This window comes from Macaca fascicularis, chromosome 6 (genome assembly GCF_037993035.2).
Source record: "Macaca fascicularis isolate 582-1 chromosome 6, T2T-MFA8v1.1".
Classification (NCBI taxonomy): domain Eukaryota; kingdom Metazoa; phylum Chordata; class Mammalia; order Primates; family Cercopithecidae; genus Macaca; species Macaca fascicularis.
The window spans coordinates 68,117,001-68,143,243 of NC_088380.1; the positions used below are offsets into that span (position 1 = coordinate 68,117,001).

General features: G+C 39.6%; 1 protein-coding gene across 15 annotated transcripts in view; it reads left to right on the forward strand.

Annotated features, from left to right (window-relative positions):
- The window catches only part of IPO11 (importin 11), a 230,651-nt gene that overhangs the window by 180,282 nt on the left and 24,126 nt on the right, over positions 1-26,243 (forward strand). For 11 of the 15 annotated variants that reach the window (XR_012413694.1, XR_012413693.1, XR_012413695.1 and 8 more), the window contains 2 exons: positions 4,982-5,077; positions 15,893-15,977. Coding sequence is in view for 12 of the 15 variants with exons in the window: in XM_073993507.1 (XP_073849608.1) it covers positions 4,982-5,077; positions 15,893-15,977 (181 nt within the window). In the remaining 3 variants the exon portion in view is untranslated. The remainder of the gene's footprint in view (positions 1-4,981; positions 5,078-15,892; positions 15,978-26,243) is intronic. The other 4 variants (XM_073993508.1, XM_045393759.3, XM_073993510.1 and 1 more) reach the window with 1 other exon arrangement.

Consider the following 26,243-nt stretch of genomic DNA (forward strand, 5'->3'; position numbering starts at 1 on the left):
TAAATTTTTTAAAATTTTTTTCCAGACAGTTCTGTACCAGTCCTTGATCATCTCCTTTCCGTGGAAGCTTAGTATGTCTTCATTGGGCATTGTTTTTTTATAGCAAAATCACACAGGATGGCGCTTTCTTCTTATGCCATTAAATATAGATCATTTTAGTTATTTCTTGTAGTCTTAAAGATAATGGTTTTGTTGGAGGAGGGTGGTGCTGTTGTGTGTGTGTGTGCACTCAAAAAATGAAAAGAAAAAACAGGTAATCAGGGGAGTGGTTTAGTATATAAAAGCCTTTGTAAGGATCATTATGGAATGCAAAAAAAAGTCAACTTTCACTTTAAGATAGTGAATTTCAACTGTGGTTTTTTAGCTTATTTTCTTGCCAGTATTTTTCCGGGGAGCTAGATTTATTAATATACTTTTCCGTGACCATGCAGAGAATTACTGTGTAGAAAGGATGTATGTTTCCATTTAAATGACAAAAGTATTTGCAGGCTACATCCTGGGAAATATCTACAGGGGAAAACTTTTCTTTTTTTTTAACTAGGTAATGGGTTTATTATATTTTTATATTTTTTAAGTGAATAAATATTTTAAAAGTATTTTCTTAGTTTTCTAATATAAAAATATTGAGGTATAATACATTTTTTAAAAGGTTCTTTGGCATCTTCAACAATTTTTAAGAGTGTAAAAGGATACTGAGATGAAAAAGTGTAAGAGATTTAGAGACTGTTAACCCCCTCATTGTTCAAATGAGAAACGGTGATGATGCTGACATTTAAATAGTGCTCTGGCACATGGGGCAGGCCTTGTTATAAGCACTTTACTTGTGGGTACTATTATTCCTTCATGTTACTGATAAGGCAAGTGAAGCACAGAGAGGTTAAATTGACTTGCCCAAGACCATGTAGCTAGTCACTGGTGGAGCCACAATTCGAGGCTCTGATGCTGACCACAGTTTTCTGCCACTTTCATGAGGTCTGGAAGGGGTCAGAAGGCCCCTGCCATCTGGTTACTTCACCAGCTCTCTGTTCTCTAGCAATTTCACAGTCATTATGCAGGAGTCACCGAGGCCTCGAATCTGCTTTGCGGTCTTCATCCCAGATTCTGCCACCCTGAATGTTTTCAAGCATGGCCTTACAGTTGGCCTTACAAGGCCTTGATGTTTTTCAAATCTGTGTGCACTTCCACTTCAACCACACATTCCTCCCTTGTGATCATGCTCAAAACTCTAATATCCTGTCTTATTGTAACTTCACATTTTCCAGTTTTCTTACTCTCTACCACTAAACTTTTTTTTTTTTTTTTTTTTTTAAATGTACAGTGTCTTGCTTTGTCACCCATGCTGGAGTGTAGTGGTGCCATCATGGTTCACTGCAATCTTGAACTCTTGGCCTCAAACGGTCATCTTCATATCTCAGCTGGTACTGAGTAGCTGGGACTACAGGTGTGCACTACTGCCCCCAGCTAATTTTCTTCTTTTTTTGAAGAGACGGGTCTCACTTTGTTGCCTAGACTAGTCTTGATCTCTTGGCTTTAACTGACTCTTCCACCTCAGCCTCCCAAAGTGCTGGAATTACAGTCGTGAGCCGCCATGCCTGGCGTAAACCTTGATGTTTGCACTTGATGTTACGGGTTTTTCTTTTGTTTGTTTTTTCCACTTTTAACCCTATTTTCTACCTGACCCAACAGGTGCCCTGTGGTCAACTCAGACTTCTCATTAATACCCTCAGCTCTTTAAACCCCTCATCCTCAAACTCTACTAGCTTTTCAAGCTTCCAAGCCTGAATTGCCTGACTCAGTTTCTCCCTATGTGTATCTGCTTGGGGTGTAAAATATAGCAACTAAAAATGATAGAAGTGTACAGATTGAGGCTGTTACAAATCTAGGGCATTTAACTGCAGTTGGACCTCAGTGCCATTGAGCAATGTTTTTGTCTTTGGTCAAGACCCTCTATTATAAACATTGACCACTTGGCTCCAACTGCTTATCCACATGCCTAATACATAACCTCACCTTCTAATTCACAGAAGGAGGATAATTCAAAATGCAGGAACTTCCGCTTCCCACTGTGAGCCTCCAAGGGAGTCTGTACATCTGTGTCCTGCTGCCTCATGTACGAAGATATCCTTTGTGTTCAGCCCTGCCTCTGTTAGGATCTCACTTCATCCCATCTCTGGGATCCTGCTCCTTCACCCACCCCTTTGGCACCTGCACTTTCAGCTGCTCAGCCTCTACTAGTCCATTTCCCTCAGCCAAAAACACTCCTTCAACCCTGCACTCCTTCTGGTTATCACCCTGTTGTTTCCGTCCCTGGACAAGCTGCTTGAAAGAATGGTCACTCCCCTTCCTCAGCTAGAACCTGATTTATCTGATTACTTGACTTTTGGTGCTGTTGGTCACCCTCTCTTCTTCAGGGATACCACTTTCATCATCTTCCTTCTCATGTCTTTGCTCTTTTTGTATCCCCTGTTGGATTGAGCAAAGTCACCAACCTAGTCAAGTCACTCACCCAAGATGAAACCCAACAGTCATCCTAGACTCTTTCCTCCCATTTATCTTCCATAGCCAATTAGTTGCCAAATCCTGTGATGTTTACCCATTAAACATCTGTCAAACCTACCCCTTTCTCTTTATTCCCGTGGCCACCAAACCATTTCAGGCTGCTACCATCTCTTCTGATGTGGAGTGATCTTGGCTCCTCACCAACCATCATACTCCTTTATGTGGTTCTTTTTACTGCCTTGGGCAATAATGATGCTGAAGGGCCCCCCAGAGAAGAAGTCTATACCAGAAAACAAGAGTGACCAGAAGAGGCTAAGCTCACAGAAGCTAAAGAAGCAGAGTCTTCAGGAAGGGAGACCAGTGGTGTCCACCCAGCAGAGGTATCTCATGAGATATACTGAAGTGTGGCCCCTAGATTGCAAAAATGAATGTCATCTGCCCGTGGAGTAGTAGGGTCGAAAGCTGCATTGCGGTAGGCTGACGGGAGTCCTGGGAAGCCTAGAAACTGAGAGTAGCTAGAGATGACTTCTTCCAAAAGATGAGCTTTGAGCTCTATAGAAGCAGTTTCTCAGCACAGTAAGGTTGAAGTCATCTCCAGTCAAGCCTGGAGCACTGCCCTCTGAGTTTGGTCAGTATAAGGTTCTGGATTTCAGTCTTGGCTGTAGCTATTAGCAGCTGTGGGGACACTCCACCATCTCAGTCTTTATTGCTTGCCAATTGTAGCTGCTTTCAGCTAAGTTTATTCCTTGCTCAGGGGCTGTTCCAATTGTCAGCTCTTCCTCCTCTGGTAGGGAAAGTGGAAAACTATTCTTTTAATGTTACCACTGTTTTAGTCTCTACTGTTGTAGAAATTCTGGAGTAAGACTAATAAATCAGGGCTTGTTTCTTCCTTCGACTATTTCGATAAATTGTTGTTCTTTGCTTAACCCTGTTGAATGACCTAAGCAGATAAATACAGTTAAGGGGATATTTTATCTGGTTCTGGGTTTTAGTGCCTAAAAACTTGTTTAGTCTCTTAAATTACCCTAACTTGACTTAAACTTCCTGTATTTAAAATATAGTAATGCAAGAGTGACTTTAATTATTAATTAGGTACCATGTATAAATAGCATAATTATGGTCTGGTTGGATCTGAGAAAATTCTAAGGTGATTAAGGTTGTGATTCATTTCTGTCTTGTGATTGCTATTATGAAAAAGTGTTACATCATCAATTTTAGCTTATGTAACTATTTTGAAAAGTTAATTGAAAATTTAGTCTGTGTTGGCCGGGCGCGGTGGCTCAAGCCTGTAATCCCAGCACTTTGGGAGGCCGAGATGGGCGGATCACGAGGTCAGGAGATCGAGACCATCCTGGCTAACACGGTGAAACCCCGTCTCTACTAAAAAATACAAAAAAAAAATAACTAGCCGGGCGCGGTGGCGGGCGCCTGTAGTCCCAACTACTCGGGAGGCTGAGGCAGGAGAATGGCGTGAACCCGGGAGGCGGAGCTTGCAGTGAGCTGAGATCCGGCCACTGCACTCCAGTCTGGGCGGCAGAGCGAGACTCCGTCTCAAAAAAAAAAAAAAAAAAATAGAAAATTTAGTCTGTGTTACTGCCTGCTTGGACTTTATAAAAGTCTATAAAATCTGCACGTTTATAGATTTACCCCCTAAATCTATAAAAATTAAAAAACACATACTACAATTTTTTTTAAGATTTCATTGCAATTTAATTTGAATTTGCCTAATGCCTAATGATTTTGAACATCCTTTTAGGATGCTCACATGCCATCTGTATATCTTCTTTGGTGAAATGTCTGTTCACGTTTTTGCCTTTTTTAAAAAAAATGTTTTTGTTCTGTTTCTTTTAAGAGACAGGTCTCTCTGTTGTTGTCCAGGCTGGAAAGCAGTGGCTGTTGCCAAGTGTGATCATAGTGCACTGCAGTCTTGAACTCCTGGCCTCAAGAGATTCTCCTGCCTCAGCCTCCCAAGTAGCTAGGACTACAGGCTTGCACCACAGCACCTGATGCCTATTTTAAATTGAAATTGTTTTTCATCTTAATGTGTTTTCAGAGTTCTTTTTACATCCTAGGTTCAAGTCCATTACCAGATATTTGTTTTACAAATATTTCTTCCAGATATGGCATGTCTTTCTTCTTCATAGTGTCATTAGAAGAGCAGAAATTTTTACTTGTTAGTACTCAATGTCTTTATCTTTGTAGTTATAAAAGTAACATAAGACTGTTATAAATCCAAGAATATTAAAATATTCCTTTACTATCGAATCTCTCCATCTAGTATTTAAACATACTAATTAGTGAAAAAGAATTTTGTAGTGTTATAGGCAAAGATAAACTTTTTGTTATAAGAAAATAGATTTTGAAAGTTTCTTTTGTATTTCAGAACTGGAATTTCTCTTCATGTTCAAGAGGATATTTCAGGGGAAAAAAAAAACCTGTTCTAGTACTCCAGTTAACCTGTTTTGCTTTTCTTTTATTCTAGTGTTATCCAAGATAAATTCTGTGGGATTATAAACATTTCAGTGGAAGGCCTGCATGATGTCATGACAGAAGATCCTGAAACAGGAACTTATAAAGAGTAGGTGCATTATTTAATTAATCATAATTGGATTTGGAGGATAATTAAATACATGCTGCATGATTTTTTTCACCATCACTCTTTAAGCACAGTATGAAAGTTTTATAATTTCTCTTTTATACAGAAACATTTTTATTTGTTATTTTGCTTATAGTATTTATTGTTTGATCTTAGTATCAGCTTATTTATTTATTTATTGAGATGGAGTTTCGCTCTTGTGGCCCAGCCTGGAGTGCAATGGCATGATCTCAGCTCACTGCAACCTCTGCCTCCCAGGTTCAAGTGATTCTCCTGCCTTAGCTTCCTGAGTAGCTGGGATTACAGGCGTGCATCACCACACCTGGCTAATTTTTCTATTTTTAGTAGAGACTGGGTTTCTCCTTGTTGGTTAGGGTGGTCTTGAACTCCCAACCTCAGGTGATCTGCCTGCCTCGGCCTCCCAAAGTGCTGGGATTACAGACATGAGCCACCATGCCCAGCTGGTATCAGCTTTATTATGTTACAGCGACAACCTGAATTGAGCTGCTTTGATTTAATCGTTGTTTGATGATTAAGTTTTTAAAATTTCAAATATATTTTAGCATATAAGTTTTTTTTCCTGGTATGTTCTGAGCATGCTCTTTTTTTCAGCTTTGCTGTTTATAAAGCCATCTCTAGCAAATGGGAAAGATTGTCACTTGAATCATATTTTGTTGAAAAATATGGATAGCAGATATATGTTGTTGAATCTTATTAAACATATTAACAAAATGTGTCTGATACGTCACTTAGCTTTTGAGAACACTGGTGTTTGTATGAAGTGGAAATATCAAATTTTTTGAGACTACAAACCAAAAACAAGAAAGCATTCAATGTAGGCAGGTTTTTTTCTTTTTAAGTTAACGTAAGGGTTTGTGGTTGTATTAGTCCATTCTCACGCTGCTATAAAGAACTGCCTGAGACTGGGTAATTTATAGAGGAAAGAGTTTTAATTTAACTCAAGTTTTGCAGGACTGGGGAGGCCTCAGGAAACCTACAGTCATGGCAGAAGGGGAAGCAAACATGTCCTTTTTCACATGGTGGCCGGAAGGACAAGTGCTGAGCAAAAGGGGAAAGGCACCTTATAAAACCATCTGATCTCATGAGAGCTTACTCACAAGCACGAGAACAGCATGAGGGTAACCGCCCCCATGATTCAATTACCTCCAACTGGGTCCCTCCCATGACATGTGGGGATGACGGGAACTACAGTTCAAGATGAGATTTGGGTAGGACACAGCCAAACGATATCCATTGATATGACTGCACATGACTGTAAATTGTATACATAATATGTAACAAAGTTTACAACTATATGTGAAACATTTAGGATATGATCAGATGTTCCTTGTCCTCTTTGGAGTATATGGTTTAGTTGAAGGGAGGACATGGCTGATAGCACAGTTAAAACACTAGTAATGAATACAGATGGTTATATCTTGTTTTGTGCAGGGAACACCAAACAGTACAATTCTGGATTTTGCTTTAATAATAAGTCAGGGAAAGAAAAAAGGCACTATGTGTTATAGTCTTCAGGGAAGGAAGTAGAACAAAATTATAACGTGTTTTAACTGGAAGAGGTGAGAGTCTGAAAGTTACTAGAAAATTTAGAAATTATTTTGTGCAGTCTCATGGCATTAAAAATCAGGATATTAAGGCTCTGAAGAGTTGGCCGGTCACAGTGGCTCCTGCCTGTAATCCCAGCACTTTGGGAGCTGAGGCAGGCAGATTGTTTGAGGTCTGGAGTTCGAGATCAGCCTGGCCAACATGGGGAAACCATTATCTCTACTAAAAATAACAACAACGAAAGAAGTGGAGTGACACAGCAGATTTGTGGAAGAGTCAAGATGAGTCAAGGTGTCCATGTGCCAAGCTCAGCCATGAAGAGAAAGTTTTGGTTTGGAAGAGGGAATATGTTGGAAGTAAGGAAAACAAACCAGTTTTAGGATCCCAGCTAAAAAGGCCTAGACTTGATCAAACGTTAGTATTGATGAGTAGCTGGAACATATCTGACCACTTGTTTCTTTTATCCGCAGAATTGTTTGGTGATTTCTTTTTACTCTGGGTGGTACTTTGCATATAGAAACACAGTTGAGAAATAAATTACCAAGAGATACACTTTTCTGTCTCTGTTTCTACGAGTGGTTAGACTAGATCTCTGTTAAAATAATCTTCCTACTTTGTAATTCTGTGAATTACATAGAGTTCTATAAATTACAGTCCATGAGACTCTAAGGTATAAATAAACTTTCAGAAATGCCTGCGTGAGAAACATAAAGTACATACTTATGTAGCTAACTTAGATTTCAGCTTCCCCTTCCTATTTATTTAAACAGTTTATTCAAAAAAGTTAATCTTTCTGGTTCTGTTGAATTCTTATTATAGTCTGTCAACTGAGTGAATTGGAAAAAAAAAAAGGAAGATAACTCTATTTCCTTCACCTCCATCAGTAGTGTATTAGGGTTCTCCAGAGAAACAGAATCAAGAGGAGACAAAATATGTATATATATAAAGAAATTGATTGTAAGGAATTGGCTCTCATGATTATGGAGGCTGAGGAGTCCAAAATCTACAGTCGGCAAGCTTGAGACCCACAAGAGCCCATGGTATAAGTCTGAAGTATAAATCTGATCATGTCCCTCCAGTGTGGAAATCACCAGTGGACCTCCATTGTGTACAGAATACAGTCCACAATTGTTTGTATTTCATAAAGATTACTTAACTAGTTGGGCTCTGAAGGTGGAAGAAGTAGTGTCCCAGCTTGAAGCAGCCAGAGGATGAAATCTTCCTCATCTAGTCAGAGTTTTATTCAGGCTTTCAGTGGATTGGCTGAGGTCCGCCCACATGGGGAGGGCAAACTGCTTTACTCAGTTTATAGATTCAAATGCTAATTTCATCCGGAAACAGCCTCACTGATACACCCAGAGTAATGTTTAACCAGATTGCTGGGCACTCAGTATCTCAGTCAAGTTGATGCAAAATTAGCCATCACACTAAGAAAGCCTTGTTGACAGATCATCTTTGTATTCAAACTGTTTACACCAGGCACTGTGCAGTGTGAGGAAGCAACTGAGTCTCTGACGTGAAAGAGCCCACAACCTAGAACGGGAGACAGGGACAAATGGAGCAATACCAGGTGTAAGAGAGAAAGGAGTCCAGGGAAACTGAGAATCATTCCTAACGATATGTAGTGGATTGGAGCCAACTAGTTAAGTAACCTTTGTGAAATACAAAGAATTGTGGTCTGTATTCTGTAGTCAATGGAGGTCTACTGGTAATTTTCACCCTGGAGGGACATGATCAGATTTATACTTAGAAAGGTCATCTTAATGCATTGTGGAGGACGACAGAGGGGGTAAATGCTGGTGAGTGGTCTCAGACCAGTGGAACAACCTGGGATGCATGTTAGAAATGCAGATTCTCCTTCCTTGGTACAGACTCATAATATCAGAATCTTTTGGGGGTCACACAGTAGAATCTGCATTGCAAACAGGAACTGTGATGGTTCATATACACTGTAAAAATTGAGAACCTACTGCTGTGGAAGTGGGAAAACCATTTAGGTAGCTGTTAAAGTAGTCTTATCTTGGTGAGCAGTGATGACGTGAATTTGAGATAGATTTTGGAGGAAGGATTAGCAGGAAATGGGGACAGGTAGGTATGGCTAGAGAGTGTTGAAAGGTGTTTACAGTTTGGGTGACGTGACGTACACATGCATATACAATTTTTAAAAATAGTTGTGCTTATACCTGTAGCCTGTGCTTATTTTTATACCTTGATTCGTCCTCATAATATATTGAACAGGCATTTTAAAATTTAAAAAACATTTTGTGCGGAAAAAATGGAAATGGGCTTTTATTTTCCCTTCTAATGATCCCTCTTTTTTTAAAGTTAGAAAAGTTTATCTTCCAAGATAAATAGATAGTCAACAGTTGCCTGTTAATGCTGATACTGGTATTTCTTCAGGGTTGTACAGAAAATGCATTCTTTTGGAAGAAAGAAGAATTCCATTTTGAGAGTTGATGAATCTGTTTATTTGTTGGGGTGGTGTTGGTGGGTTTGTGGTTTGGTTGGTTTTTTGTTTGTATTATTTTTTTGGCTAGAGTTTTTATTAAGCCAAGAAAATATGCTAATGAGGCTAGAGATTTGACTTGTTTGCTTTCTGCTTGTATGGTTAGAGTGTTTCTCTTTTTTTTTTTGAGACAGAGTCTTGTAGTGCAGTGGCGCGATCTCGGCTCACTACAAGCTCCGCCTCCCGGGTTTACGCCATTCTCCTGCCTCAGCGTCCCGAGTAGCTGGGACTACAGGCGCCCACCACCTCGCCTGGCTAGTTTTTTGTATTTTTTTTTAGTAGAGATGGGGTTTCACTGTGTTAGCCAGGATGGTTTCGATCTCTTGACCTCGTGATCCGCCCGTCTCGGCCTCCCAAAGTGCTGGGATTACAGGCTTGAGCCACCGCGCCCAGCCGAGTGTTTCTCTTTTATTTCCTTAAATAATATTTTTGTTGAAAGGAATATTGGGAAATGAAATTGACAATCCGTTGCCAAGATTTGGGAAGTAAAAAGGAAGAAAGAATTTAGCGGCCCCACGTGGTGGCTCACACCTGTATTCCTAGCACTTTAGGAGGCTGAGACAGTAGGATCGCTTGAGCGCAGGAGTTGGAGACCAGCCCTGGCAACATAGTGAGACCCTGTCTCTTTAAAAAGAAAAAAAAAAAAACCTAAAAATCAGCCAGGCACACACCTTTAGTCCCAGCAGCTGCTTGGGAGGCTGAGGTAGGAAGATTGCTTGAGCCTGAGACGTTGAGGCTGCAGTGAGCAGTGATTGCACCACTACACTCCAGTTTGAGTGGCAGAGCAAGACCCTGTCTCTAAATAAATAAATAAATAAATAAATAAATAAATAAAATCTAGCCAGCATTCTAAGAAGCCTAGAGGCACTAAAATTTGATTAGAAAATGACTCATAAATTGTGGTTTTTATAGCTAATAATCTTATTTGAAACTATTCTATATTCTGTAGTCAGTGGAACTCCCCTGGTGATTTCCACACTGGAGGGACATAATCAGATTTATACTTAGAAAGGTCACTTTGGTCCATTGTGGAGGAAGACTGGCAGTGTAGATGTTGGTGAGTGGTCTCAGACCAGTAGAACAACCTGGGATTCTAAAAGTTAAAATTAGGCTTTTAAAAGGACTTTTTTCTCCTTCACTCAATACATTGACCCACTGGACCGCTCTTCAGAATGGAATGGAGAATACTAGAAGAAACATTGGTTCTGGAATTCTGACATCTGTATGTTACCTTAACTTGTGTAGATCCTAGTGACCTCCTTAGGAAGTCTCTCTCGCTTCAGTTTCCACCCTCTGATCCATTCTGCCCCACTTAAAAGCCAGATTTCTTACAGGATCAAGTTAATGGGGCTCTCTATTCTGTGCTGACTCAGTCGCCAGCTTTTTCTCTTGCCTCCCTGGGTTCTTCATCATTCTGCAAACATGCCATACACTTTTACACTCATGGCTTGACTAATATTTCTGCTTCTTGGTGTGTCAAGCCCTTATCCTCTTTAGCAAAAATCTACCTCTAAAATTGCATTCCAGACTTATAGAAAGAATTTATTCCATCTTTCTCTGTTTCTTCATGGCACTTTGTCTTTACTGCTAATATACAATATTTAGTTGCTTATATTCAGTGTAGTGACTGTAAGAGGATTTGAGACAGCGCATAAGAAAGTGCATGCTCATCATAACAGAAAACTTAACATAGATTGAAGGGATTTAAATAAAAAACCTTGATTGGGGAAACCTGTGGCATCAGGATATAAAACTTAGCGATATGCTTTCTAATTACCAGGATAAAAAAAGAAACATTAGGAATTACATGGCTCTTATTTTCTTTTTTTTTTTTTCTTTTTTTTTTTTGAGACGGAGTCTTGCTCTGTAGCCCGGGCTGGAGTGCAGTGGCCGGATCTCAGCTCACTGCAAGCTCCGCCTCCCGGGTTTACGCCATTCTCCTGCCTCAGCCTCCGGAGTAGCTGGGACTACAGGCGCCCGCCACCTCGCCCGGCTAGTTTTTTGTATTTTTAGTAGAGACGGGGTTTCACGGTGTTAGCCAGGATGGTCTCGATCTCCTGACCTCGTGATCCGCCCGTCTCGGCCTCCCAAAGTGCTGGGATTACAGGCTTGAGCCACCGCGCCCGGCCTACATGGCTCTTATTTTCAAGTAGAAGGAAGTAGGTTTATCAGGTGTTAAACTTAAGACAAATCAATTTAACAGAGTTTGATTGAGCAAAGAATTCTTCACAAATTGGGCAGCCCCCAGAACCAGAATTGGTTCACAGTGTCTTCAGCACTGTACCTGGTCAGACAATATTTATGAGCAGAAAAGGGAAAGTGAGGTACAGAAAAGGGAAATGGGGTACAGAAACAGCTGGATTGGTTACAGCTTAGCATTTGCCTTATTTGAACATGGGTTCAACAGTTGGCCACCTATGATTGGCTAAAACTCTGATTGGTACAATAATAGGTTACAATCTCTTTACACTTCCAGTTAGGTTACACTTTACTATGTACAAAGAGACGTTCAGGCTGAACTTAAAATATGTGAGGAAGAAGCTTTAGGCTAAATGTAATTTAACACAGGAGAGGGAGATTCATATTTCTTCTCATTGGGGTATCATGCCCTGAGCCCAGAAATGCATTTTATTTATTTATTTATTTATTTATTTATTTTTGAGACGGAGTCTCTGTCACCCAGGCTGGAGTACGGTGGCTGCAGCCTCCACCTCCCGGATTCAAGTGATTTTCCTGCCTCAGCCTCCCAAGCAGCTGGGACTACAAGCACATGCCACCACGCCTGGCTAATGGCTAATTTTTTTAATAGAGACGGGGTTTGGGGATTCACTGTGTTAGCCAAGATGATCTCGATCTCCTGACCTCTTGATCCACCCGCCTTGGCCTCCCAAAGTGCTGGGATTACAGGCATGAGCCACCGCACCTGGCTGAAATGCATTTTTAATTAGTATTTATATAAGTGACTATAAAAGGACTGCTTGTTTTAACAATAAAGAATTAGTTGTTTCTGATACCCTAACAACTGTAGGTAAGTGACTCCGGGATTAGCTGACTGTGGCCTTAGCAACATCATCAAAGCCCCAGGTTTTTTCTACTCCGTCCCCTCAGCGCATTAACCTCATCTGCAGGCTAGCATCCCTCATCAATAAAAAGTAGTTCTAGGCATTACAGTTCATGACAATGCCACTGACACATAAGTAATCTTCTTCCTTATGTCTTTTTTCAGATCGAGGCAATCCTTATCTGGAAATCATTGCAGTAGATGTCTTCTTATGTCTAATTGGCCAGAATTCCTTAAACATGCCCCTGCTGAAAGTAGTCATTGACCAGGGGGATGGGATCTCCATTACTGATTATTGAACTACTGGCATTGGGGGTCTGGGATCAACTTTTTCTGAAATAGTGGTAGCATGGAAGAAGAGGAAAACTGGACAGATTCAGGGTTCAGTTAGGAAAGAGGCTGATTATATAGACAAGCAGAGTGTCCACTACAGAGCCCAACTGAATAGTGTCAGTTTTGTCTTATGTGAAACAACCCATAAATTGTTTCTTCTCTTTTTTTTTTTTTAAATATGGAATCTCGCTTCGTTGCCCAGCCTGGAGTGATCTCGGTTCACTGCAACCTCTGCCTACCAGGTTCCAGCAATTCTCTCATCTCAGCCTCCCTAGTAGCTGGGATTACAGGCACGTGCCACCACGGCTAGCTAATTTTTGTATTTTTAGTAGAAATGGGTTTCACCATGTTGGCCAGGCTGGCCTTAAACTCCTGACCTCAAGTGATTTGCTCGCCACGGCCTCCCAAAGTGCTGGGATTAGAGGCGTGAGCCACTGCACTCGGCCTGTAAATCATTTCTTATATAAACCTAGCTGAAAGTCAGTTACATAGCAGTTAAAAAAAAAATCATTATTAAACAATTTATTGGAGGCCAGAGGTAAAAAAATATATATAAATAGGAAGCATATTGGTGGTTTGGCCTAACATAGGACTGGGGTTAACAGAGTGTGTGCCCCTCACAACTTCCTCAGCAACGTTAGCATCAACATTATGGAGGAAATGATGAGAAAGCATCACAGAGGAACTTGTGAGAAATGCAGATTCTCAGGCTCCATCAAAATCTACTGAATTAGACACTATGGGAGTGGGGCCCAACTGTGCTTTTAACAAGGCCCTTCAGCTGGTTGAGCTAAAAGCTCAAGTTTGAGAATTGCTGATATTGGACATTAAGAAAATGACTTGAATACTTGGCCTTTGTTCCAACTATCCCTCCTGTGCACACAGATGGGCTCCAGGTAGAGTGGAACTAAGCTTTTTTTAGACAGTTGCACTTATTCTGTTCAGGTGCCAGAATAAAGGCAATTTTAAAGCACCCAAATTTGATACCCTGAAGTAGTGAAAAATTCATTTAGACAACAAAAATTTTGAGGAAAAATACTCTTTATCAGTGCTCAATGAATGTTTGTAAATTCAGCTTTTTCTCATCTGTAAAATGGCTGAATTACTTAGGGCAGAGTTTGTATAAATTAAATGAAAGGTATTATTACTACAAGTACCTTTAAACCCGGAAATGACTTAAAAGGTTTCACTTTTTTCATGCTAACACCTGTTGGTTCTGTTTAGCTGGTTGAAGTTTCTTCTTGAGAAAGATTCTTACTTAGCAGGCTGGAGTGCCTGGATCTATTCGGTGATTTCTGCCTTGAGTTTAGAATGGAGGAGTGGCCACTTATATCCATGTTAGTCATTCCTATTTTAAACTGTTGGGTTTACTATTTTTATTAGTATATTACTGCATGCACAGTCTACACACTTTAGTTTATTAGACATCTATTAATTCTTACATGTCTTTTATGTAAAGCATGATTGTCTATCTTTAATCTTTGTCAACAAAATGAGATTTGACTTTTAATTGGAAATTTTTCTGCAGGACAGTTTTAACTTTGGGCTTTTCAGCCTCCCAGAGTACTAAGATTACAAGTGTGCACCGCTGTTCTGTCTTAGGGTGATAAATCTTTTAATTTAGGGAAGGCAGAACAGAGCATTCACTATATGAGTAAGTTAACAGATTTTGGAAAGCAATGGAAGAATTTGATGCAAAATAAAGCATGCTTTCGTGCAGATCCATAGTCATTGCAGTTAGAATTCAAGTTTGCAACAGACATAAATTGACTAGTGTAAAGGAACCCCATATTATTCAGTTCTAAAATACAAAGTGGGATGTAGACCTTTTTAAGACATTTCACTTTATTAAATAGCTTTTGGGTTGATAGAATAGTGTAATTTTCTCACTTTGTGTCGGAGTCCATTGGCCAGCTACTTGTGCTACACTGTATTATATCATGGCAGACAAAAGCATTGCAGCCCCAGGTCAAGGGCATGCAGTGAGTTAGGAATTGAGGTCCTGCCATTTTTCAGGACTTCTTATTTCTAGCCTGAGGTTCTTTTTGATCCCACCGGTGGGCACTAACTGAATCAGAGGCAGTCACTCCAAACATTGCTTTTTTAATGATAGGAAATAGAAACAAAAGGCACTTGTTTCCACTGCAAGAATGAGCCTGATCAAGTTTTCTGGTATCAGCACCTGTGTTAGTTCTCTATGAAAAGCTATTTACACAGCTGAGTCAGGAATTGTCCTTCACCTGTACTTGCTACAAAGCAACAGAACCCAAACTTTCTTTGCCACTGTTTATTCGTTAAGAACTTATGATCATGCTGGGCGCGGTGGCTCACGCCTGTAATCCCAGCACTTTGGGAGGCCAAGGTGGGCGGATCACGAGGACAGGAGATCGAGACCATCCTGGCTAACACGGTGAAACCCCGTCTCTACTAAAAATACAGAAAATTAGCCGGGCATGGTGGCGGGCGCCTGTGGTCCCAGCTACTCGGGAGTCTGAGGCAGGAGAATGGCGTGAACCCAGGAGGCGGAGCTTGCAGTGAGCCGAGATCATGCCACTGCACTCCAGCCTGGGTAAGAGCGAGACTCCATCTCGGGGTAAAAAAAAAAAAAAAAAAGAACTTATGATCATGTTGATAAATTACTGAATTCTCCTGTTACAAGTTAGGAAACAGTGGGGTTTGTTCCATCAGTTTGATTCACTAGACTGTTGATTTCTGGTCTCCCTAGAACCATTGTTGACTGAACAGGAAACTGTTTCTGTTATCTCTGCTAATAGTAAAGAGCACGGTGCAGATATTCAAAATAAATGATGTGTAACTACCCAGAAAGTACAAGTGCTATCAGGGACAGATTCCTCATAGCACAGTAATGTCATTTGGAACACAAGGTAGATTGTTACATAATTAATATGTTTGTGATATCTAAATTATTGCATGTTTAAAATTCTGTAGATGTGAAAATTTGGGGGAAGAAGAAGTATTTTTTAAGAGTTTATGTCATTTTTTAATAACATATAAAGGGTATGCATGCATTACTTTGTCAGCTGATGTTTCATTGTTTCAGAAGTTGCGTGTAAATAAATTACTATCTGAAATGCCCAAGTAAAATGCTGTAAAATGTTTTAGTGTGGCCCTTTTTATAGTGACATATCTTTTCATAATTCAAAAATTTTGTTAAATTTTAAATCTAAATTGTCTAGTCTTTTTCTCACATTTTGGTGTGAGAAACTAAGAACATAGAATTATTCACGTTCTTAGTGATTTTAAGGGCTTATTTTTAAGTGTATTATAGATATTTTTTATTTAAAACATGTTTTTTAAAAAATTATTATAGCTGTATGTTGATGTCTCATCTTGAGGAACCAAAAGTAACAGAAGATGAAGAACCACCCACAGAACAAGATAAGAGGAAAAAGATGGTAAGTTATAAAAGTAGCTTCTAAAAATGAAGAACCATATATTATCATTTTCTGTAGGTTCAGAAATGTCTGTTTGTCCATCCAGCTATATGTCTATCCATCTATCCCATGTTACAAAATTAATGTAAAGTGTACCCTAAAACAGATACGTTTTATTCCTAGTACAGAAAGTTAAGGATAATTTTTCATCTGAAATAACTGTTGCTTGTCTTACTGCAGAGCAGATGATTTAGTGTTTTACTTGTGGAAAGTGTGTGACCTGCAAACCTTATTTAAGTGGAAATGTGTGTTCTTCTGTTTTGAGGAGATGTGCTGAAATTTCCTTGCATTGCCTATTGTTTTATAGATCTTCACATGAACTTTTGCTGACCTGCATCATAGGCTTTTATAAAAATGCCCTTAAATTAACCACAACTAGTAAAAACCACTAATTCTCACCAGAGCAATCTGATAGGGGAAAAGAACAAAAAAATAGGAAATACCTAAAATATCTTGCCTTTTAAAATTATATATAATCTTGAATGTTTAAATATTTATTTTGACCGTGAATATAAAATAGGTACATAGGAAACTTTTTCCCCTTTTCTTTTGGAATCTTTTCTTGTCTTCTGGCCTCATCATTTAACTAACTTTATTATACCTTCTTTCCTCATTTGCAAAATGAAAACAATTGTATCTGCCTCATAGATAGAATAAATAAATATTTAAAATGGTTATGGATACCTAGTAATTACTCTGTGTTAGCTATCATTTTAATCTGATCATTGTATTTACACCTTGCATTACAGCACGTTAGCCTTCAATGGCTTCATCCTTAGCTTATAGCTAACATCACACTGCTCTTAGAGCATGTGCAATGCTCTTCTTTTAAACTGTTTGAATTTAACTTATTTTACTTTGCTTTACGCTAGGTATCATCTCCCTAGCACATAGTATAGAGGACGGGACAACATCCAGGGATTCTTAAGACCAGAATTCTAGTCCTTGTTGTACTATTACTTGTAACCTTGAGCAAGTCACCTTGTCTTTGTAGATCCGTTTTGCCTCATCTGTGAAAAGCGGCAGAAATTGGATTAGCAAATTTCCAGGGCCTGTGAACTGAAAAATTACTGTTAAAACTCTTAATGTCATTCCTTTTCTTCCCCCAAAACAATGTTTATACATGTAATAAGTCCTCATTTAACATCACTGATAGTTTCTTGGAAACTGTAACTTTAAACAGAACAACATATAATGAAACCAGTTGTACCATGGGCTAATCTAAACAAGAAGCTCCTACAGCATATTTCTGGTCACAAAAAACATCACCAAACTTCTAAATAAAGATCCAAAACACTTCTAATATTTAACATTGAAGTAAGTGTGAGCTGTACATACATTTAAGAAATATTAATAAAAACAAGTTAAATTATTTTCCCCCTTTTTTGGGGAATCAGTGAGTGATGATGGTTGTGGTGGTAAGTTAAATCAAGGAATAAATGTTTGCAAAGTGAAAATTGTAAGGAGCACCTCCTACTACCTTGCAGTTCAAAAACAAAAAGAACAAATCTGGCGAGCTTGCTGAAAGCTTTCATACAGCAGCATTTATATGCATTTGTATGACCATAATTTGTATTCATTCATTCCTTCATTTTTCCAACCCACTTATTCTGCTTTAGGGTAGTGGGTAGCTGGAGCCTATCCTAGCAGCTAAGAGTGCAAGACGGGAACCAGTCCTGGATAGGACACCATTTCCTGACAGGGTGCACTTGCACACACTCACACTCACTCAGATGGGAACAATTTAAACACGCCAGTTTACCTAATGTGCACATCTTTGGGATGTGGGAGGAAACTGGAGTACCCAGAGAAAAGCCACACAGACATGGAGAGAACATGCAAACTCCACACAGACAGTGGCCCCAGCCCGAATCTATTTGTTTTTCTTATCAAAGTTATAATGAAATGATGTTAGCAAGGACCTGCTGCACAGTCATGCACTGCTCAACAACACAACATTTCAGTCAACAGCAGACTGCATACCGTAGTGGTCCGATAAGATTATGATACCATATTTTTACTGTACCTTTTATGTGTTTTGATGTGTTTAGATACATAGATACCACTTTGTTATAGTTGCCTACGGTATTCGCTACAGTAACGTGCCGTACAGATTTGTTGCCTAGGAGCACTAGGTTATACCATATAGCCTAGGTGTGTAGTAGGCTGTACCATCTAGATTCCTGTAAGCACACTCCATGATGTTTACACAGGGAACTTGCCTAACCATGCGTTTCTCAGAACATATCCTCATCTTTAAGCAATGTATGACTATATTCCTTTGAAATTAAACTGTTGTGTGGTTTTTTGTTTTGTTTTGTTTTTTGTTTTGCAATGGAATCTCGCTCTGTCACCCAGGCTGGAGTGCAGTGGTATGATCTCGGCTCGCTGCAACCTCCGCCTCCCAGGTTCAAGCAATTCTCGTGCCTCAGCCTCCCGAGTAGCTGGGACTACAGGTGGTGGATACACACCGTTACATTTATTAAGACCCATAGAATAGACTACAGGTGCGTGCCACCATGTTCGGCTAATTTTTTTGTTTTTTTAGTAGGCACGGGGTTTGCCATGTTGGCCAAGCTGGTCTCGAACTCCTGACCTCAGGTGATCTGCCCACCTTGCCTCCCAAAGTGCTGGGATTCCAGGTGTGAGCCACCATCCCTCACCTATGTGGGATCTTAAATACATGGAAAGTATTTTTTTTTTCACCTACAGTAATAATAACCTTTAAGTATAGGCTAACATTTGTCTTTCTGCCACTCACACCCCCACTTTGTCATTCTAATTATATGTAGTATTGGTTTATAGAACAACCATTATTTTTTTAAGTGACTGATTTTATTTGAAGTTATTTACTGCAGTAGGTATTTAATATAGATTTATATTGTCATCTCTAGTAAGATTTCTAGTACCTTGGTCTTGCTCTTGGATACCCACTGCTCTTGGATATGCTGAGGATACCACAGCAGTTTTTGACTGAAGCTGGGATTGTGTATTGCAACATTTAATAAATCTAATTATGAATTCATGCTAATTTTCCAACAACTTTAAACAAATAAAATTTGTTTCCCTTGTCTCTTAGAATTATAAGTTAATGTATTTTTTCAGTAATTATGTCATTCTTGAACTGTGTTGTCTATAACGTTAGACATTTTTTGAGAACTATCCAGTGATATCTTGGTTGTTTTTTCAAAGGGAAAGAGTAAGTATTTGCTGGTAAATGGTTATGAATTATTCTTTACAAAAAAAAAAATTAGCCGGCCGGGCGCGGTGGCTCAAGCCTGTAATCCCAGCACTTTGGGAGGCCGAGGCGGGCGGATCACAAGGTCAGGAGATCGAGACCACAGTGAAACCCCGTCTCTACTAAAAATACAAAAAATTAGCCGGGCGCGGTGGCGGGCGCCTGTAGTCCCAGCTACTCAGGAGGCTGAGGCAGGAGAATGGCGGGAACCCGGGAGGCGGAGCTTGCAGTGAGCCGAGATCGCGCCACTGCACTCCAGCCTGGGCAACAGCGTGAGACTCCGTCTCAAAAAAAAAAAAAAAAAAAAAAAAATTAACAACAAAGGTTTTTCTCATTTTAAAATGAAATTATTTACTAGGAAGAAAAATATAGCTGCTTAGTTCCAAGGTCACATAAATGAAAATTTGATTGGCTTACTGTCATAGTTGTCTTAAAGTAGTCCCTAAAATGTGGTGTCTGTGTTTCAGCAGCTGCTTTGGTAGAGAATAGCAGTAGTGATTGTAGTTCAGAAAGGCAGATGATTAATATTATATGAAATGTGCCAAATAATTTTCCATAGGTTTCTGAGAATTCTCTCTGTTTTATTTCAAATAAGGATGAAATTTACACTCAGGAAAGCTATTAAGCTGTCCAGACTTTTGATCTCCCTTTTCATTCAGCCTCTGTCTCTACCTTTGATTGCAGTGAAATAATACTTACAGTAGCAAATGCAGCTCAAGCATTTCATTTAATATATGTTTCCTTTCTGTCCAGTATATTATTATAGTAGAATAATTCATGACCTTTACTATAAAGACTTGAGCTAATATATTAATATCTTAAGTTTTTTGTAATTTTTTGAAACCTGATTTATAGTCACTTATAAGTTGTAATTTCAAAATTCTAGTTTTGAGCACTTTAATGCTTTCTCGCAACTCTATAATACCAGCTAACAAAGTATTATTATTATTGTTATTATGTATTTATTTATTTTTTAAGATAGTCTTGCTCTGTTGTCCACGCTGGAGTGCAGTGGGTGCAAACATGGTTTCCTCAGCCTCGACTTCCTGGGCTCAAAGAACCCTCCTGTCTCAGCTTCCTGTGTAGCTGAGACCACATGTGCATGCCACTACACTAATTTTTACATGTTTTATAGAGACAGGGTACCACTTTGTTGCTTAGGTTGGCCTCAAACTCTTAGGCTCAAGAGATTCTCCCTTGTCAGCCTCCCAAAGTGCTGGGATTACAGGTATGAACCACTCCACCCTCCCTATTTTTTCATATTTATTATTACTTGTTCTCTTTTTTTTTTTTTAATGGGCAAATGAAAACTGTATGGATCTGTGGTATACAACATGGTGTTTTAAAATATGTGTATATTGCAGAATGGCTGAATCAAGCTAATGAGCAAATCTGTTACCAGTTGAGCTCATTCAGAACGAGAAGAGTTGGGCCAGGCGTGGTAGCTTATGCCAGTAATCCCAGCACTTTGGGAGGCCGAGGTGGGCAGATCTCTTGAACCTAGGAGTTCAAGACCAGCCTGGGCAACATAGCTGAATCCCACCTCTAAAAAAAAAAAAAAAAAAAATAGCTGGGCGTGGTGGCTTGCACCTGTAGTCCCAGCTACTTGGGAGGCTGAGGTGGGAGGATTGCTTGAACCTGGGAGACGGAGGTTGCAGTGAGCCAAAATCATGCCACTGCTACTCCAGCCTGGGCAACAGAACAAGACCCTGTCTCAAAAAAGAAAAAAAGGAAAGGAAAACCCTTATGTCTCATTACAAACCACTGAAGTTGAAATGTTGTGCAGGGCCGAGCACGGTGGCTCACATCTGTAATCCCAGCACTTTGGGAGGCCGAGGCAGGCAGATCAATAGGTCAGGGGATCGAGACCACCCTGGCTAACATGGTGAAACCCTGTCTCTACTAAAAATACAAAAAAATTAGCTGGGCGTGGTGGCATGCTCCTGTAGTCCCAGCTGCTGGGGAGGCTGAGGCAGGAGAATCGCGTGAACCTGGGAGGTGGAGCTTGCAGTGAGCCGAGGTCGTGCCACTGCACTCCAGCCTGGGTAACAGAGCAAGACTCAGTCTGAAAAAAAAAAAAATATATTGTGTACATTATCATTTGAATGTGTTTTAAATTGGACCATATATATGGCAAACATAATATGCAGCTTTACTTAGCTTTTTAATGCAACCATGTATATGTAGACTGCGGCTCTGGCAAGCTTTGGCATCGTAGTCTTCTGCCTAGGCTCTAGCATATGTAAGTAAACTAAATGTTAGGTTGAGTTGCATTTTATTTCATAAATTTATAAGTACATCCTAAGTTTCATGCCAAATAAAACAAATCCTGAGCATGGCTTTTGTACTGTCTTAGTGATTACGGTTTCTCTACTGCTCTTGGCAAGTATCACACCGGATCAAGGATGGACAGGAGTGCTGCACTGTGAGGATGAAATTGTCCTGCTATCAGAGCCTACACATAGCTAACATTTTTCTCTTAGAGCACAGAGACATAGCCCTCATTTCCCCCTCCCTGCTTTCCCCTCCTTTACTCATCAACTCTCTGAAAACTTTTATTTTATCGAACTTTTGGATCTAGAAGGTTTCTTTAGACTTGCACTTATTAGAATTTAGAATACGTCGTCAGAAGGAAAGTGACACTGTTACGAATTGAAAACATTTCATGAGGTTTTCTGCAAATCTTTATTCCAAATATAATGTCAACAGGGCACCCTGTGGTAGTGGCTTGGGGTGGGAGTGGCTTGGGGTGGCTTGGGGTCAAGTTTAAAAACCTGACCACTGAAAACCAGTAGATTGATTCTTTTGCCTTCTTCCATTTGCTTCTAGAAAACCTCAACAGAATTACTATAAAGATAGAATTGTATTAGTACTGATAAGGTACTGTGATGTTCTTAATTAAATATCAGTAATTTTTAAATGTATGCATAAAATACATTTTCCTTTTGCAAATAATAATATGAGAATAATTCATCATCATATTGGTGGCTTCAGAACTACCCTTTGAGAATCCTTACCTTATAGCATTCAGTAATCAAGATAAATTATAGCATTGTTGAAAAGACTTTTGTATTCAGCTTACATGCACTGCCACTGAGGTTATGAGTTGAGAGCTTTTTTTTTTTTCTCAACTTGCACAGTTAACATCTATCGCTTCTATTGTCATGCCACATCTCTTTTTTTGTTTTTTATTTTTTGTTTTTGGAGAGTCTTATTCTGTCACCCAGGCTGGTGTGCAGTGGTGCTATCTCAGCTCACTGCAACCTCTGCCTCAGCCTCCCAAGTAGCTGGGATTAAAGGTGTGCACCACCACTGCCAGCTAATTTTTGTATTTTTAGGTTAGAGATGGGGTTTCACCATGTTGGCCAGGCTGGTCCTGAACTCCTGGCCTCAAGTGATCCACCCACCTTGGCCTCCCAAAGTGCTGGGATTATACAGGCATGAGCCACCACTCCTGGCCTCTCTTGCCACATCTTGACCCCAAACCTTGAACTCCAACATTTCTCTCTCCTCATGGTCTCTTCTTCCTTACTAAGCATTCCTTTTCTTTTGGTAGATCTATTTTGAACTTTTTCTGGAGCCCTACAATTTTTCCTTACTTTGTCCTCTTAAATCCTAGACTCCCGCATTCTTTACTGTTTTTACCTTTGTACAAGCTATATCCCTCACCCTCTCTATTTCAGACTTACTGGATCTGGGGGCCTGGGAACCAGGCATACATATTTTCTAAAAGCTTCACATGTTCTTTTGGTGTACAACCAGGGTTGAAAACCATTAGAGTAAGAATTAAACCCCTTGACACTCTTTTAAGAAAGACCTCTGCAGTCTGCCTCCTTTTAAACCTTGTCCTGTATTCTCATTCTGTCTCCTTCACTGGCTAAACCAAATGACTTGTCTCCACACGTTATGTGGTTTCTGCCTCTATTACATGCTAGTCCTCCATCTGGAATAGCCCTTTTGTCCCTTTTCTCTCCACTGAGCTTTTGCATTTGCCTTTTTAATTCCCATATATGCCGTGTCCACCACATAGACACAACCTCCCCCACTGTCCACATCCTGTGCCACAGTGTTACATTTGTTACAGCTGATGAACCTACATTGACACATCACCAAAAATGCATAGTTTATGTTAGGGTTCACTCTCGTATTGTACATTCTGTGGGTCTTAATAAAAGTATAACGGTGTATATCCACCATTGTAGTATCATATGTAAGAGTTTCACTGCCTTCAAAATCCTCTGTGTTCTGCCTATTCATCCCTCCCTCCCCTGAACCCCTGGTGTTTTTACTGTCTCCATCGTTTTGTCTTTTCTGGAATGTTATTTAGTAGGACTCAAACACTATGTAGCCTCATATGATTTTTAGTCAGAAAGTCAGCAGAGTGTGATGTTGCAGCTAATGCATGTTGCCACTAGTCTACTGGCTCACCATGTTGGTGTGGGGAAGCAGCTGGAAGTGCAGCAACTCCACATCCTGCCACATCCTCTCTAGTTTCTCTTACTTCAGAGCCAGGCACATGCCTAGTTTCATAATGAAGACATTGGCTTCTCTTAGAAGATACCTCATCAGCAAAGTTGAAGACTTGTAAGTGATGAGAGGCTGAAGGGTGTTCCCATCTGTTCATATAGGTTCTACTATTTCTTGCAGTTTCACTTTGCCCTGTCCCTTGGGCCATATGACTTCAGGCTGTAGCATCACCAGCACAAAAAGAAACAGCTTTCCATGGACTAGACGTTTTACTGGCTCTCACAATCATGGAAGATCAAATCCCTATAATAAAGCCCATGTATATGATTGATAGAAGCTTCCCAGTGCCTAACAGCTTGTGCGATGTATCTCAGGTGCTCAGCAGTGTTTACTGAATGGATAAGTGACTGGATGAACCGATGAATGAATGAGAGACACAGTCCCTGCCCTCAAGGAATCCTAGACCAGTGTGGAGACAGAACTGAGATGTAGGGCTGACAACACAATTGTGTCATTTTGACATCTCTAGTGGAGCAGTCTGGAGAAGAGCTGGGCCTGCCCCTAGGGCTACCTGTCACCAGTGTCTCCCTGGTTTGGGTTTATGCTGGGTGAGGTGATGGGCACTTCATTAGACTGCCATGTTAGTTGGTGTCACCAGGGATCTGGGAGCACGTGACTGCAAAGCTTGCTCCTGAAAATGAGGTTCTAACTGTTGTGTGTCCAGCTGCTGCAGCAAATATGAAGTCAACTCATAGTTACATGTGTGGGTCTGCTGTGGCACCTGCTCCTGGGACCACATTGGATGTGGCCATTGGTGATACTGTAATTGTAGCAGTTCCATTTAGGGAAGCACTGCCTAGCTCTCAGGAGGGAATAACAGCAGTCATGGGTGAGGCAACACCAGTTGTTGGCATCCACCGGCTGCCCCTGGCCCACCAAGCCACAGTGGCCGCAATAGATTAGGTACTTGTAATATTACTGGATACTTTTTATGGTACTGTTTGAGTGAATAAAAGCATAGGCTTGAATGCTTTATAGTCGTTAACATAGAGGTACTCATATGTTAGTGTTAGACTCATGTCACTTTATTGCTTGCCATCTGATTCTTTTTTTTCCTTCAAAAATTACTGAAATAATTTTGTTTTTTTCTTTATCCTTTGGCACATGATGATCTTTACAAAGTTTGTAGATAGATAATGGGAAAAAGCCAGCTATATATTGAATAACAGTTTGAAGAATAGTGAATACAAATTATTGCTTCTCACTTTGCAATGAGAAAGCAATTTTACTATGAATTTTTATCCATGTCTGTCTTTTGGTTGTCACTGATTTGTTGTCACTTGTATGTTGGTTATCACTTATCACATATATTTGCACCAAATCTGGTTACCATAAGGCCCAGTTTATAAAAATGTGTACAAATCCTCACATTCCATTCTTTTAAGACTTAACAAAATTAACAATATTAAAAGTGTTTCTCTGTTTACTGTTAGTTAAATAATCAAATAATCAAGTGATAATAATCAAATGATCAAGTAATCAAATAATCCTACCTGCTACCATAGCACAACTAAATACATAATGGCAATAGAACTAGCATCTTCAAAATGAATTTTTTTTTCTTTTGTATTCATTCCACATACATTTTTGAATGCTTAACATGTGAAAACCATTGATCTTTATAATCAGTACTTCCTCTAAGAACCTATCTTCTAGGGTATTTTGATCAATAGTACATACATAGTATTTTAAAGTGTTAGATATCATTAGCTTATTACCAGGCCAGTTTCTTAAAATGGAAAGATGTACTTGTTTTTATCTATCCTTTGCTCACATTCTACCTGCTTCTCTAAGTTTGATTAACTGACTATTGTACTGCTGTTGATACATCCTTATTTTCATTTCTAGATGATACTGAAACATACAAAAAGCCATTCTAGGACATATAACTTTACCTATAAATATTTCAAAATTGTCAATCAAACATAGCTTTCCTTATAAATGAGGCCCACAAGCTCATTGTTAACCTTGTCTCAAGTCTTAGAAGTACACTGTGGCCATGGGTAATTCAGGTCCTAAAAACTGCAGAGTTGAAAGTGACATTAAAACAATCCAAGAAGATAGGAAATAATAAATTGAAATAATCCAACTGCGATTCAGTAAAGATACAAATTGATAGCCAGGCATCCCCCTAAGGTAGCAGTTCTTCCTGTGATAGAGCTAAAATGTTAATCAAAAAATAGTTTCAGATTATAGAGGTTAAGATCCTTCATAGAAGGCTACATAATGGTAATCAAAAACACTGGAAAAGAAAATTCCCTTGAAAATGCCTTTGGAACTAAATAAAGTGATGATTGTGTTGGTTATTTTTTTAGCTGAGATTTCAAATTAATTGCCTGCTGACGTCAGTGTTGTTCTTGAGTATTGCATAGCAGACATCCTCACTATATCTCCCTTATTTACTTGAATTGTTACTAAAAGCCTTAATCATCATGAGTTCAGTAACTTTGCCCGTGTTCACT